The sequence below is a fragment of the Anoplopoma fimbria genome, chromosome 12 (genome assembly GCF_027596085.1).
Source record: "Anoplopoma fimbria isolate UVic2021 breed Golden Eagle Sablefish chromosome 12, Afim_UVic_2022, whole genome shotgun sequence".
Classification (NCBI taxonomy): Eukaryota; Metazoa; Chordata; class Actinopteri; order Perciformes; family Anoplopomatidae; genus Anoplopoma; species Anoplopoma fimbria.
The window spans coordinates 16,069,895-16,082,225 of NC_072460.1; the positions used below are offsets into that span (position 1 = coordinate 16,069,895).

At 38.8% G+C, this 12,331-nt stretch overlaps 1 protein-coding gene across 1 annotated transcript; it reads left to right on the forward strand.

Annotated features, from left to right (window-relative positions):
• Nucleotides 1-397: 397 nt before the first annotated feature.
• On the forward strand, nt 398-4,681 carry LOC129100414 (Ig-like V-type domain-containing protein FAM187A). The gene is made up of 5 exons (XM_054610033.1): nt 398-595; nt 1,982-2,251; nt 2,702-3,072; nt 3,981-4,207; nt 4,455-4,681. The coding sequence occupies exons 1-5, from the start codon at nt 398-400 to the stop codon at nt 4,679-4,681; spliced, it is 1,293 nt and encodes a 430-aa protein (XP_054466008.1).
• The last annotated feature ends 7,650 nt before the right edge of the window (nt 4,682-12,331 follow it).

Genomic DNA, 12,331 nt, shown 5'->3' on the forward strand with positions numbered 1-12,331 from the left:
CGACTTAATTGGGAGAAACATAGGATAATTTAGTCAGAATGTCCTCAGAACAAAGGAGATACCAGAAGGTTTTATGCTTTTAATGCAGCCAACAATAAAGGGAATATAAATCTTTGGGAACTTCCAACTAACAAGCAAAGACTGGAGTTGTGGTGTCTCTGAGAGTGTTTTGAGACCGGTCTTGGACTTCAAAATGTTTGTGTTGACAACAAAAGGACTGGTCTTTAGTGAGCTCATCAGATTCCATCAAAGCTGTTTTGTTTTGAAAATAACTTTATTCAAGTTTTATTTTTCAGATGTGAAATATGTCAGAACCATCACACTGGAGGTTTCTCTGTGTTTGCGCAGAAATATTTCACTGAAGTAAAAACTTTCTTCGTCCTCAGTGAAGCCTATAATGCCTCCTCCATCCTCCTCTCCCATCCTCCTCCCCCTCTTCCTCCTTCTGAGTCCCGAGGTGTGGAGCTACGAGGCTCCTGAGGATAAGCAGGATGTGTTTGCTAGAAAAGCCTGTCCTGCTTTCTTGACCTTCATCAATGCTGCCTACCTGGCTGGAGTCACAGTGGAGTTGCCCTGCCACTGCAAACCACAACAGGTAACTGGACCAACCATAAAGTAAACACGTTTGATAATATATATATAATATATATATATATATATATATATATATATATATATATATATATATATATATATATATATATATATATAAATATTATGGGACTGCATCTATGTATCTGTATTTTTTTTTCATCTTTAACCCTTGTCCATCCCTTTTATATAGTGCTCTGCTATCCTTGGAGGACAAAAATGTCATAAAATAATACGTAACAGTAATATAATCTTCTGCTTTAACTTATGCATAACTGCATAGCTGCCAAATATTAATTTATTTTATGAATGTATTCATTAACAGTCGATATGTATTAATAATTTCAAGGTTTTTATTTAGATTTTGGATTTCTACTTCAACATGACAAGCATTTATGTTTAAGGGTCTGTATTTACTTTCTGTCAGTTGATGGTATTCACAGACACTGCAACCAAGGTATAAATAGGAGAAGGAAGGTTCTTTGCAACTGTAAAACAGTTCAGTGTTTGCTTTCAGTCTGAGGACAATAGTCAGATATTGTTTTATGTTATATATAATTTATGTAGAATAAGCATCAGTTATGTTAGAGATTGCCAGTTATTAACCAAAAAAAGGAATACCATGATGGAAGTTTGCCTTTTCAAGGGTTTATATAGCAAAATGGCACTATTTATTTAATTAACTGAATTTTCTTTTAATGCAAGCATATTGCTGAGGTGCCAATCAGAATTACCACATTGTTGGGTCCCAAGATGTACGCCCTTGTTCAGATATCATTGGTCCAAAACACAGTATTCTATTGTTTGTTGAATGATGACTGTTCTGGAAAAAAAATCCAAATAAAAATCGGTATGGTGAACTGCAGGTCAAAGGATGAATCATACAGTAGCTCAACAACAACTTAATCCTCCTTCTGGGATACATTTAATCCAGTTTTCATGACAATACATATCATGGTCTATTATTAAATGGCACAAAGGGTGGATGTGATAATGAGAAGTTATAACATTGTTAAGTGAGTTATACCAATCAGAAACAAGTATTTGATTGATTTAATTAGCACAACATAACAGTGTAGGAAAACATGTCCAATCTTGTTTCCTTGTACAATACAAGCTGTGTAAATCAAAGCTGCTCTGCTGCTGCAATCCACAGCCGCTCAACAGCTTAACCAATAAGTAGGATTTGACAAATATGCAGAGGAAGAAATCAAGCAGTTAAATGGAGCTGGGTAAAAAACAGAAGAGAAAAAAAGAGAATGAGAGAATGTGTTGGACTTTATCCACAGCATCTGCTGAAGTAATTTGAGTTTCTGGTATTGATCAACTGAACAACATTATCGACTGTGAGAAGATATATTTTAGTTATTAAGTTCTCTGTGTGTTTCAGATCCAATCAGTTGTGTGGTTCTTCAGGAAGCATCTGGACGGCTCCAAGGAGACTAGAGCTCTGACCGATCACCATGGCAACAGGCTGCTGGACCCTAATTATGTCCCTCATAGTGGCGAGCTGCGGAGTCGATTCTCCATCCGTCTCTTCAGCCTGCTGATCTTTAGAGCGGGGCCCGACGACTCCGGCATCTATATCTGCGGTTCAGTCCACAAAGACTTTTTCTATGGTTACGACCTAGACATCCAGGAGGCACGTATGCTCAGCTTCATTACCAGGTGACAAGACGGACGCATAGTCAATAACTGTGACTTAATTGGAAATTGGATATTTAAGCTGTCAAATTTTTGGCATTGATGGTGAATGTGCTAATTTAATAAAAAGTACAATTAACTCCCTGCTGTCCAATGAACAAGAACCAACACCCAAGTCAATTCTAGTTTGGACATCCTTAGTGTGTTTCTGCAAACCTTATGGTTACATCCCATTACCACTGGAGACAAGATACATTTTTCATTCAGTTCACTGTTAACTGTTTCACATTTTACCTCGCATATGATCATGCCGATGGGCGAAAGATGGCGATAAGAGAGGCTTATGAACAACCAATGATCAGAAATTGGACAGCGTTATAGTGAAAATGTGTGTCCTATTTCTGTCTTAGTGAATGACAAACCCATGATGAACCACTGATTTAAGTGACTCCAATTCAAATGTGACACCCCTAGGCTCCCTTCTAAAAGTATAAGCAAGAAAAGGAAAGACAGAAAAGGACTCGGCACTACAAAGCCGCTGTACCGAGTCTACACCAGCTTCAGGCCCTGGTCAGTCTGCGATCGCTGTGGAGTAGCTGGAGAGCAGGTCCGTGTGGGACTCTGCTATGTCCACTCTCACTACCTGCATGTACGCTACAGACGGGCCAATCAGACAGTCGCTTCATGCGGCTCAGGGGCGGTGCCCAGGGCGTTTGGACAACTGAAGTGGAGCACCGTCGGAGCCAAGCTGGAGGTCAAAAGCTGTCAAGTAGCTTGTCAAACAGAAGCTCCTCCATCCTCCAAAATCTCTGCTCTGATGGCATTTCTTGGATACAAGTAAGCAAGTAAATAACTATATAAAGGTTCACATTAAATCAGGATATGGAGCGGGTCGTCCACATGTCCACATATTGAAGTGAACAAATGGCTCCCGAGGGTCAGGCCAGCTGCTATTGGTGTGAATGGGTGATTGAGCAGCTAATTGTAAAGTACTCTGGATAAAAGCATTTTATAAATGCAGCCATGTTATTTAGGAAAATGGCTGCAATCTAAGGGTACTGGGTTTTCTAAATTTTCAATAGTGTTGGTACTAAATTAGTCCATATTTAAGCCTCAAATTGTAAAGAAGCAAATCTATTACACCATAAAAAAGTTTTGTAGAGCCTTACCAATAGGGTTCAACATGTAAAGCTTGTCCTAAAAAATGCCATGAAGGGGTCAGTCAATTTAATGGCAAGGAATATGATCTGAAGAGTGTTCATTAACTGGAGAGCATTAATGTTCGCAATAAATGTCAGAAAAATCGATACATTATATTTACATATTTACATTTATTTGGCGTAAATCCATCCATCCATTTTCCATTAACTTGTCATGTCACTAAGAGTTGTTTGCTTAGAAATTTGACCTGATAAAAGGTAAATTGGGCACCAAAATCAACAGGAATTATACTCTGGGGACCATGAATCTGTCCAGATATTTTGTTCTTCACCCAAGTTTGTTGGAGTGACAAATTTTACTGCCAGCATTGTTAAAGTTGATTAGTGCTAGTAGGTCAAGAATGTGATTAATGATACATCCACCACCCAATGCCTGTTAAGACCTTATCATCAATATTTGCTTAAAAATAATGATCTATTATAAATAAATTGAGATTTCCTGTTTAATTCACTCTGTGTAATTACAGTTTGCAGAAGCAGTAAAACCTTTCTCCTATTCACATGATCTTGGTTTCTGTGTTTTAGTTCTGCCTCATTGCCAGTGTTTTACCTGAACCACCCTGCGGACCGTATCTTGACCCTGGGCTGTCCTGGGGCCCGACCTAACATGGCCGTGGCCTGGGACAGAGGCTTTGAACCCATCTACCGATCTGAACACGGGGCAGGTCGTAACCACAGCGCCACGCCCCCCAGGCTGCTGATAGACAAGGGACACCACTTGGTGTTTCAACCTGCAAAAACTGAGGACTCGGGTATCAGCTAATGTTTACTGTAATGAATTACACCTGTGTCACACAGTCAGGAAGTTTAGTGATTTATTTGTGTAAATCTTTCTCTATATATATTCTATTTTGCTGCTTTTCTCACAAGCTTCTTTGCAAATTACATTTTGAAGCAGTCAAACTATACCCCTTTGGCACAAAATGGCACCCTCTTCTCTTTTTTGTTTTATTCAAAGTTTTTTCATTAAACTAAGATACCCTTTTTTTTGTTAACTAGGTGTCTACTACTGCTGGCTGCAGGGTCACCGTGCTGCTGAGATACGTCTGCTGGTCTACGCCCATTTGGGGCGGCGACAGTCCGTGACATCACATCCTGACTTCTGGACAGCTCTCGAAACTGTGTTAAGGTCATATGTTGTCATGACAGCTGTATTTTGCCTGCTGCTGTTCGGCAGAGCTGGAGTTAGACATCTCAGAGACACCAGAGAAGCACATGAGGATTAAACTCATTTAAATATTATTACTGTGGTAAATGCTTTAAACTTGTCTTAATCAAATTCCCATTTAAAGTGAAATTTAGACTTCAAAAATTACATTCTAATGTAATTAAATTCACTTATTTTAACTTAAAGCTTGTAGATAATCCTTTAAGAACCCTTAATAAAGAACCCTTAATAAAGAAGGTTTACTGTATAGTCAATAATATACAGGTGAAGGTCATCAGTCTGCAAACTAAAACACTAGTGATAACAAGAGAAGCCAAAATGTTAATAACTAAAGTGATTTACATATATCTTTCATTATCACACAATGTCAGACCTTAATGCAGTTCTTGAGCATAATACTTAATTCTGCTGCATCAAGTTTAAAGTTTAAGAGCACCAATTATTACAAATATTTTTTCACTGGGAACCCAGACATTGAATTTACTGACAAAGACATAATTTATTGGATTTCTATCCTGTTCTAGATCTTAATGGACCTTTAGAATGTTAGAGACAAAAAATAGGCATTGAGAGTGCATTGAGTTGTAAAATAAATATAATGACTTTTCAGAAAGAGTAATTTTCTGCCTGCCTCTCTTACCTTATATGCAGCAATTTTTGAAATTATGTTTTTATATTCTCCATACAAAGAAGTAGGTGGCATGAGATTGGTCCATTTTATTGGATTGCGCACAGAGCCTTTGGAGGAAAACCTGGGCTAAGGGTTGATAAACACTGTCATAGTACCCGTTATCTCTGACTGGGGCTTTAGGCTTTGCCGAACTAGCTTTGTCGCACACATCTCTGATGCATCCTCTACATCAGTGTGTGAAGTGCTCTTAGGTGCACAGTTTCAGTAGCCCAAATTTGAGATGGCTCATTTGGTGTGAGGAAAGATAGATGTGCATTTCTATCCAGTTATTTTTGTGCAAATTAGATCCACCCGAAATACAGACAGAATTGCAAATGTTTGTTATTTTCCTCAATAGTTGATATTTGAATGTTTGTGTTTAGGTTGTTTTGTCAACCTTTTTAATTTGCTTTTCATATTCATTTTTATCTGAACTTTTATAACTTTCAACTTTATTTTCTCTGAAAGTGAAATATATAAGATTATAATGTGTGTGGCAGAACAGTTCAATGCAGCTTGACGATAAGCAGACTCAACTTGTTTGTAATAACTCTGGAGTTGTGTAGCACCTGCAGGTGTTGAAGTGTCTCTTGAATAACTTGGCGCTGCGATGAATAGAGGCAGAGAAATGAACAGAATCAGAGACAAGATATCTGGGTTCTTGCTGTTAGACAGAGGGGGCATCATATGTGTCCTCATTAAGACTTCTCTCCACCCTGAGAGCCAGAGGGATGAATACAAAGACACTTGTTCCTCCACAGCTGGAGCCTCCACTACAATCCCTGTCAGTTCACTTTCTTTTATTCCCCAATCCCCTCTCCATTTTCCCACCTAAGCCAATCTGAATTGAGTAATAAATCCCAATACGACTTTTTTTCAGCCTAAAACCAATGCATATGGGTATTTAGTACTGCTGTTGATTGATTCAGGTCGTAATCTTAACATTTTAGTGCAAAGTGTTTAAATACATACTTGTTTAAAAAATTGCATAGCGACTGCCCTCTACTGGTTGAAATCTGACAATTGCAATCAAATATTGCTATTGGCTGATCTGGAGGCAGGTGACGTATATGAAGGCAGCTCTTGTCACCAATCAACGCCCCTCCTATAAAACAAACGTATCCCAGCATTACAGTCTATGGAGAGAAGAGTAGTTGTTACTCTTTCAATTGGCCTGTGAATTGCTTATATTAATGGCTAGCAACCATATAGCTAGCGCTGATGCTAATAGCTAGCTCACACATCCCAGCCTGGCACGTCAACTCAAATTCACAAAAAGAGTTTACTGTTTTTTGTCACTTTAATCCTTTTACAGCACGCTCACCTACCCAAAATCCTAATAATAGTAAAAATGCCAGCAGTAAGCAATAAGCATTAGCTCTAAAAAATGAGCACAAGCTAACTAAATGGGTAACGACAATAATTTCATTTTAAAACATTAAAGGGCTGCTTTGATTCACAAGAGGAGAAATATCAAGTTCAGAGCCGTTTACACCAAATACAGCTATTAACCCATCTGTGGCTGTAGATAGTCGTCAATTGTGTATGAATTTTAGCCATGTCTTTAGGGTTGCAAAGCCGCTGTCAAACCGCTGTCAAGCGTTTTCTGCTGTTGTCTTCTGTGCAACGGAACTGAACTCAACAACAGAAACTGCTACAGACAACATTGATGCTGCTATTGAGGCTGTTCTAAATCGCTTATAAGTATCGAACGACACTGTGCTTCGATGTTTGGGAATGTCTGTTATACCTCTGCAACATGCTGGGTTGAGGGTCTTTGTTGGCTTACCAGGGCCCCTCTTCCCTTTTGATTCTTAAGCCTTCCTCATTGTGTCCATAACTACAATGTTCAGCTCCTACTGCCTCCTCTTTAGAATACATTTAAATCTTTAACCTTTACAAATAATCTAAAACATTTACAAAAATCCTCCCAGAATAGACGACGTGTCTATATGGGAACATTAACCCGACATCTCTGAATTGTTCCCTCATTGGCCTCTCTTTCGTGTTTGTTGAATTCTAGTTTATTTTATCTTTATATATATCAGTTTTAAAAATAGTCTTAAAATATATATATGACTTGTATGTTTGTGGGGTTTGCAACTCTATAGGCCCAGATATGCATAAACTGATTTAAATGATTTTTTTAAACGCAGCAATAAAAAAAAGTTGTCTAATCACTCTGTGAATGATTCTATTATCCATTCTACTAATTATTACAATTAATTTTCCACTGGGAACCCAGACATTGAATTTACTGACAAAGACATCATTTAATTGGATTTTTACCCTGTTCAAGATCTGAATAGGCCTTTAGAAATGGTAAATTAATACCATTGTCAGATGATAGTAATTGTACATCAGAAACTGGAGAATCCCTTTAGGTGGAGAAACTGTCTCTTCCTCTGACTGTTCACAGTTATTATCTTCTCATGTTTGATTCTATCCATACTCCAGATTCTTTCAGTTTATTAATCCTCCTCAATTTCTTTCCAATGTTTATGAATTATTTTGGTTTTACAGTAACCATACAATAAATCAGGGACTGATATACATCTGGGTTGAAATGGAACACCAGTTAACAGGCTCTGAAGAGAGAAATCCAATAGGACTCTGGGCCTCAAGTAACAGGTGTTAGAAGCCCTGCTTTTAAGGATTCTTAAATTAAGGTAATTATAATAAAATTAAATGTATCATCTGGGGGGCATGAATATGCTCAGATTCCATGGAAATTATATTATAAAATATATCAAAACTATGAGACATAAGACATAAGAGGTTTTTATTGCCATTGTAGTGATACAACGGAATTTTGTTTGGTAGCTCTCAACTAGCCAGCAGCAGTGAATAATAGAGGAGTTATCCTCTGGGGAGGTTGATTATCTATACCAGATTACATGACAATCTAGCTTGTAGATGTTGAGATATCTTGCTTTAAATGTTGGTCATCAGGAGAAAACCTGCTGGATCAACGTGATCACATGACCAACTTCTCCAAATTTGGCCAACAGGTAGCCAGAGCAGTTTCTGCCCTTGGCTTTATTGGCTTAAGAGGAAGATATTGCATCCCCTTGCCTGCCCTCTCAGGCCCCAGTAGTCTTCATGGTGCCCGAAGGCTCCTGAACGTTCCTATGATCCCCAGTCTCACAGGGAGCAAGGCAGGGAAAAAAAGAAAGAAAGGGATAAGGGAATTATTTAGGAATTGATATCAAATCATAGAGGACTGACAAGTGAGAAAATAAGGAAAACATTTTTTGAATGTTTGCATTACCTGCAAACATTCAAAAAAAATGTTGAGCTGTGGGTTGATCAGAAAACAACTTCAAAGGTACTTTAGTAATGCTCTTCAAGAGCCTTACTGGGACGGCATCTACTGCTAATTCAAAGCGACCCCTTTGTGCAGCTTTTGTGTATCACATGGAGGCCATGTTTTTGAAGCAAATTCAGGACTTTTCTTTGTCTTAGAGGTTAGCGCCAACTGATATTGTTTGCTGGAATGTATTAATTAATAATTTTCCAAATGCCTTTTTTATTGATCTTTTGAAATATCGCAGGCTGGAATGTTACAAAGGGAAACGGCCACAGTGCATTGATAAGAAGAATAGCTGAAATTCACAGGCTAGCATTGATGTTTGTGATCACCATTATACCTCCAAAACATCTTAGAGATAAACTATTCTTTGACTATGGATTAAAAATGGCCCATGACATGCTTTAAGAAAACGGAATTTTGTTGCTCATAGCACAGCATGGCGCAACTGTATCCACGTCAATGTTCACCTATTTTCTTGAGCATTTCTTCACATGTCCATCAGTCACATTTGAAGGTTTGTCTTCTCGAGGTGTTCATATGTTAAAAACAACACATTCTTACTACGAACTCTTCAAATACACAGGCTTAGTCAGTGGCCCAATGCTTTAAATTATGATGCTCTACGTACCACTCTAGCTTAAGTTTTGGACGTGTAAGAAACAGCGTGTCAATATATGCTCTACACATGCTTAGTGTCTTTTCAAAATAAAGTATCATCTGGAAGATAGGTTTAGGTAACACGACCACTTAAACAGGGCTTGGAAACAATCATCTTATATTGAAGTACCACCACTCTGCTGTATTGCAGCCTCTCTTAACTCGCTGTACTCTCCTGCTAGGCCGCTCTCTCTGCAGGACTGTTTCATATGCACCTTGCCTCGGAATATTTTCTCATTTGTATGGAGATGCCGTTCACAGCACTTTCTGTCTAGTCAAACTCTGAATAAAGCCGGAGGTCGAAGCTTTCAATTTACCAACAGATATGCATAGAAACCTTCACTTATGAGCTCTGGGTAGCATCCAGAACAAGGAGGCAAAACACGTTTTATTTCATTGCCCATCTTAGCTCACCCGCATGCATTGAATTTTGACACGACAGTGATGTGGTCAGGACCGAGGCCCTTCAGCAAAGCTCAACCCCTCGTATATTATCGCTTAATCCAGTCTGAGCAAGGCAAGCCTTGGTATCTCCCAGGAGAAGCTTGAAGAAGCAGGGAGGGTGAAGGGTGTCACTGGGATACTTTGCTAAGCCTACTGCCACCACAAACAGGAGTAGAATAAGAGGGAGGATGGAGCCTGGACATTTAAACATTTTAATGTTTTTCTAAATAGATGTGCTGATACAGACAGACAAATAGCCACAGAACACTAACCATAAAAACCTTTACTGTACTTCCAACATCATTTCAATCACCAACAATATGACAAGAAAGCTTACATTAATTGCTTATGTGCAGAGATGGAAAGAAAAAATGCTGTAAATGGGGGATGCTGCACTTCTGATGTAGAGACATTTAGGACACAATAGACTATATACTGTGTATAAACTGATTATTTATTGCTTACAATATTGCACCTAATGTACCTTTTCTCGCCACATGTCTCTAATCTAATCCTGTGTGAAGAAATATAACTGCTCATATGTGTTGGAGATGAATGAGACGCCGCCATCTCCCTCAGCAGCACCACACTGCTTTATTTGCTCCTGTAAGGTAACTTTCCTTTGAGCCGATTGTAGCTGGCAGATGGATGATGGAAAGAAGGCAAAGGAGACAAATTTGGACCACACACCACAGCCATTAATCAACTGGTTAGTGCATCCAGGCCAGCATTGTAGGATGCCGGATGTCTGCAGGATGATAAATGAATAAAGACAAGTGTCGTAACCTTGTTATGCCTCAGGAATACAGACAGAATATTTAAAGCCTACTGCAGCAACAGTATCTGCCGGCTAGTTTGCTGCTCCACCAAAACAAGGAGAAAGAATTCCACTTATTTCTCATCTGCTGCCACCATGTTGATTGTAGTAATTGGGATTAAATGTGAACACACTCATCGTAGCACTCTGTGGTATCTCTCAGTTAGCAAGAATAGCTTCCAGTTTGTTCAATTCAAACAATTACACTGTGTAGGGTTTAGCTGAAATTAGGGAAGCTGTGTATATATAATTAATTAAAAAAAAATCCTTGAAGAGTTACATTTAGCCCATACCACATCCTCATCCCTAAAAGACATGATCTGATGCCCCTACCGGCAGGACAACAGTTTGTCAAAATCTTTTTGAACGTTATTATCCCATTAAATAACATTTATCAGCTGTTATCACTACCATTATTATTATTCAAAATGGGTAAACTTCACATACCCACACATGGTTAAGGTTGTGAATTTAAGTACTTGATCATGATTTGGGTTAGAACAAGTATGTTTGTTAATTAACGTAAGTAAGTTAAGTACTCAATTTATGTTACATGAGTTAAGTACATTATTTAATTTAACTTATGTACATAACTTTAAAAAGTCAACAACATAAGTCCTCCGCTCTTGTCATTATTACCAAGGCCACTAACAATTTTGAACCTTCCTGCCTTACCAATAGATGACAATGCCCACCTGAGTCAAATAGGAGATAGTGTAGGGCCCTACCTCTTCAAATCTATGCTCCCAATGATAACTGATAACTGCCATCCGCTGATGGTGATGATGAAAATTCAAAACGGGTGTTGTTACCGCCTTCTAAAACAACCAATATGGCCCTTAAAACTTCTTGGGTAATGTAAGGGAAAGATGGTGGTAAAGTTTTAAAGAAGCCTTTGTTGATTTGGGGACGGGATGTGAACAGTGATCTCTCATGTTGTTGATCCAATCACTTAACCTAACCTCTTCCCCAGTACTACAGCGTTGTAAATAGAATAGAGTCGTATTCAGATGCATCAACATGGACCATTCAGTCCGGTTCCCCATGAAGATGTGAAGTTTTGGCCCAGGTTTATTGAGCTGCTTTATTGCTGTAGAACAATTATTTGCCACATCAATCTAATGGTCTAACATTGAGGGGTAAAAGGAATACAATACATTTATACTACTGGTCCTTTCAACTGAAACGACATGAAGAAGAGACGTAATTATCACAACGAAGAATTCAGAGGCGATATGCGTATCCTTCATTGAGAGGGTATCATAAGCCTGTTCGGTGGAAACATTCTTCTATAGAAAGCAATATATGCTGTATCTTCACAGTCACACAGAGTCTGACACAGAGTGCAATGCTACTAGTTTTCCCTTGGTGCATTGTACACTACTTTCAGCTTTTGCTGTTGTGACAGTATAACAAATGCGCCTGTACATGCACCTGTCCTTTGAGAGGCATTAGGTGATAACCTAATGCCTCTCATTACCCTAGGACCTAGGGTAATGAGAGGTTCTCCCTCAGTGACACTGTTAGCACCTAGGGCCTAGGTGCTAACAGTGTCACTGAGGGAGAACCTAACAGTAAGAGCTGCGCTTGCGAAACGATGCCCCTCCATTACTATGGAGGTAAATGCAATTTAGGTTTCTGTGGTGCTCACGGCAATAAAAAAAGTGCAGCATTAATGTCTTTCGGATAAACACTATCAACAATTTCCATGGGGACTACTGCCAAGGTGCTAATTCAAAACTTGTGACAGTGAGGTCTGTGTGCATCCAAAACAACTGGGACTGGGATTTTACCTCCAGTGGCAGAC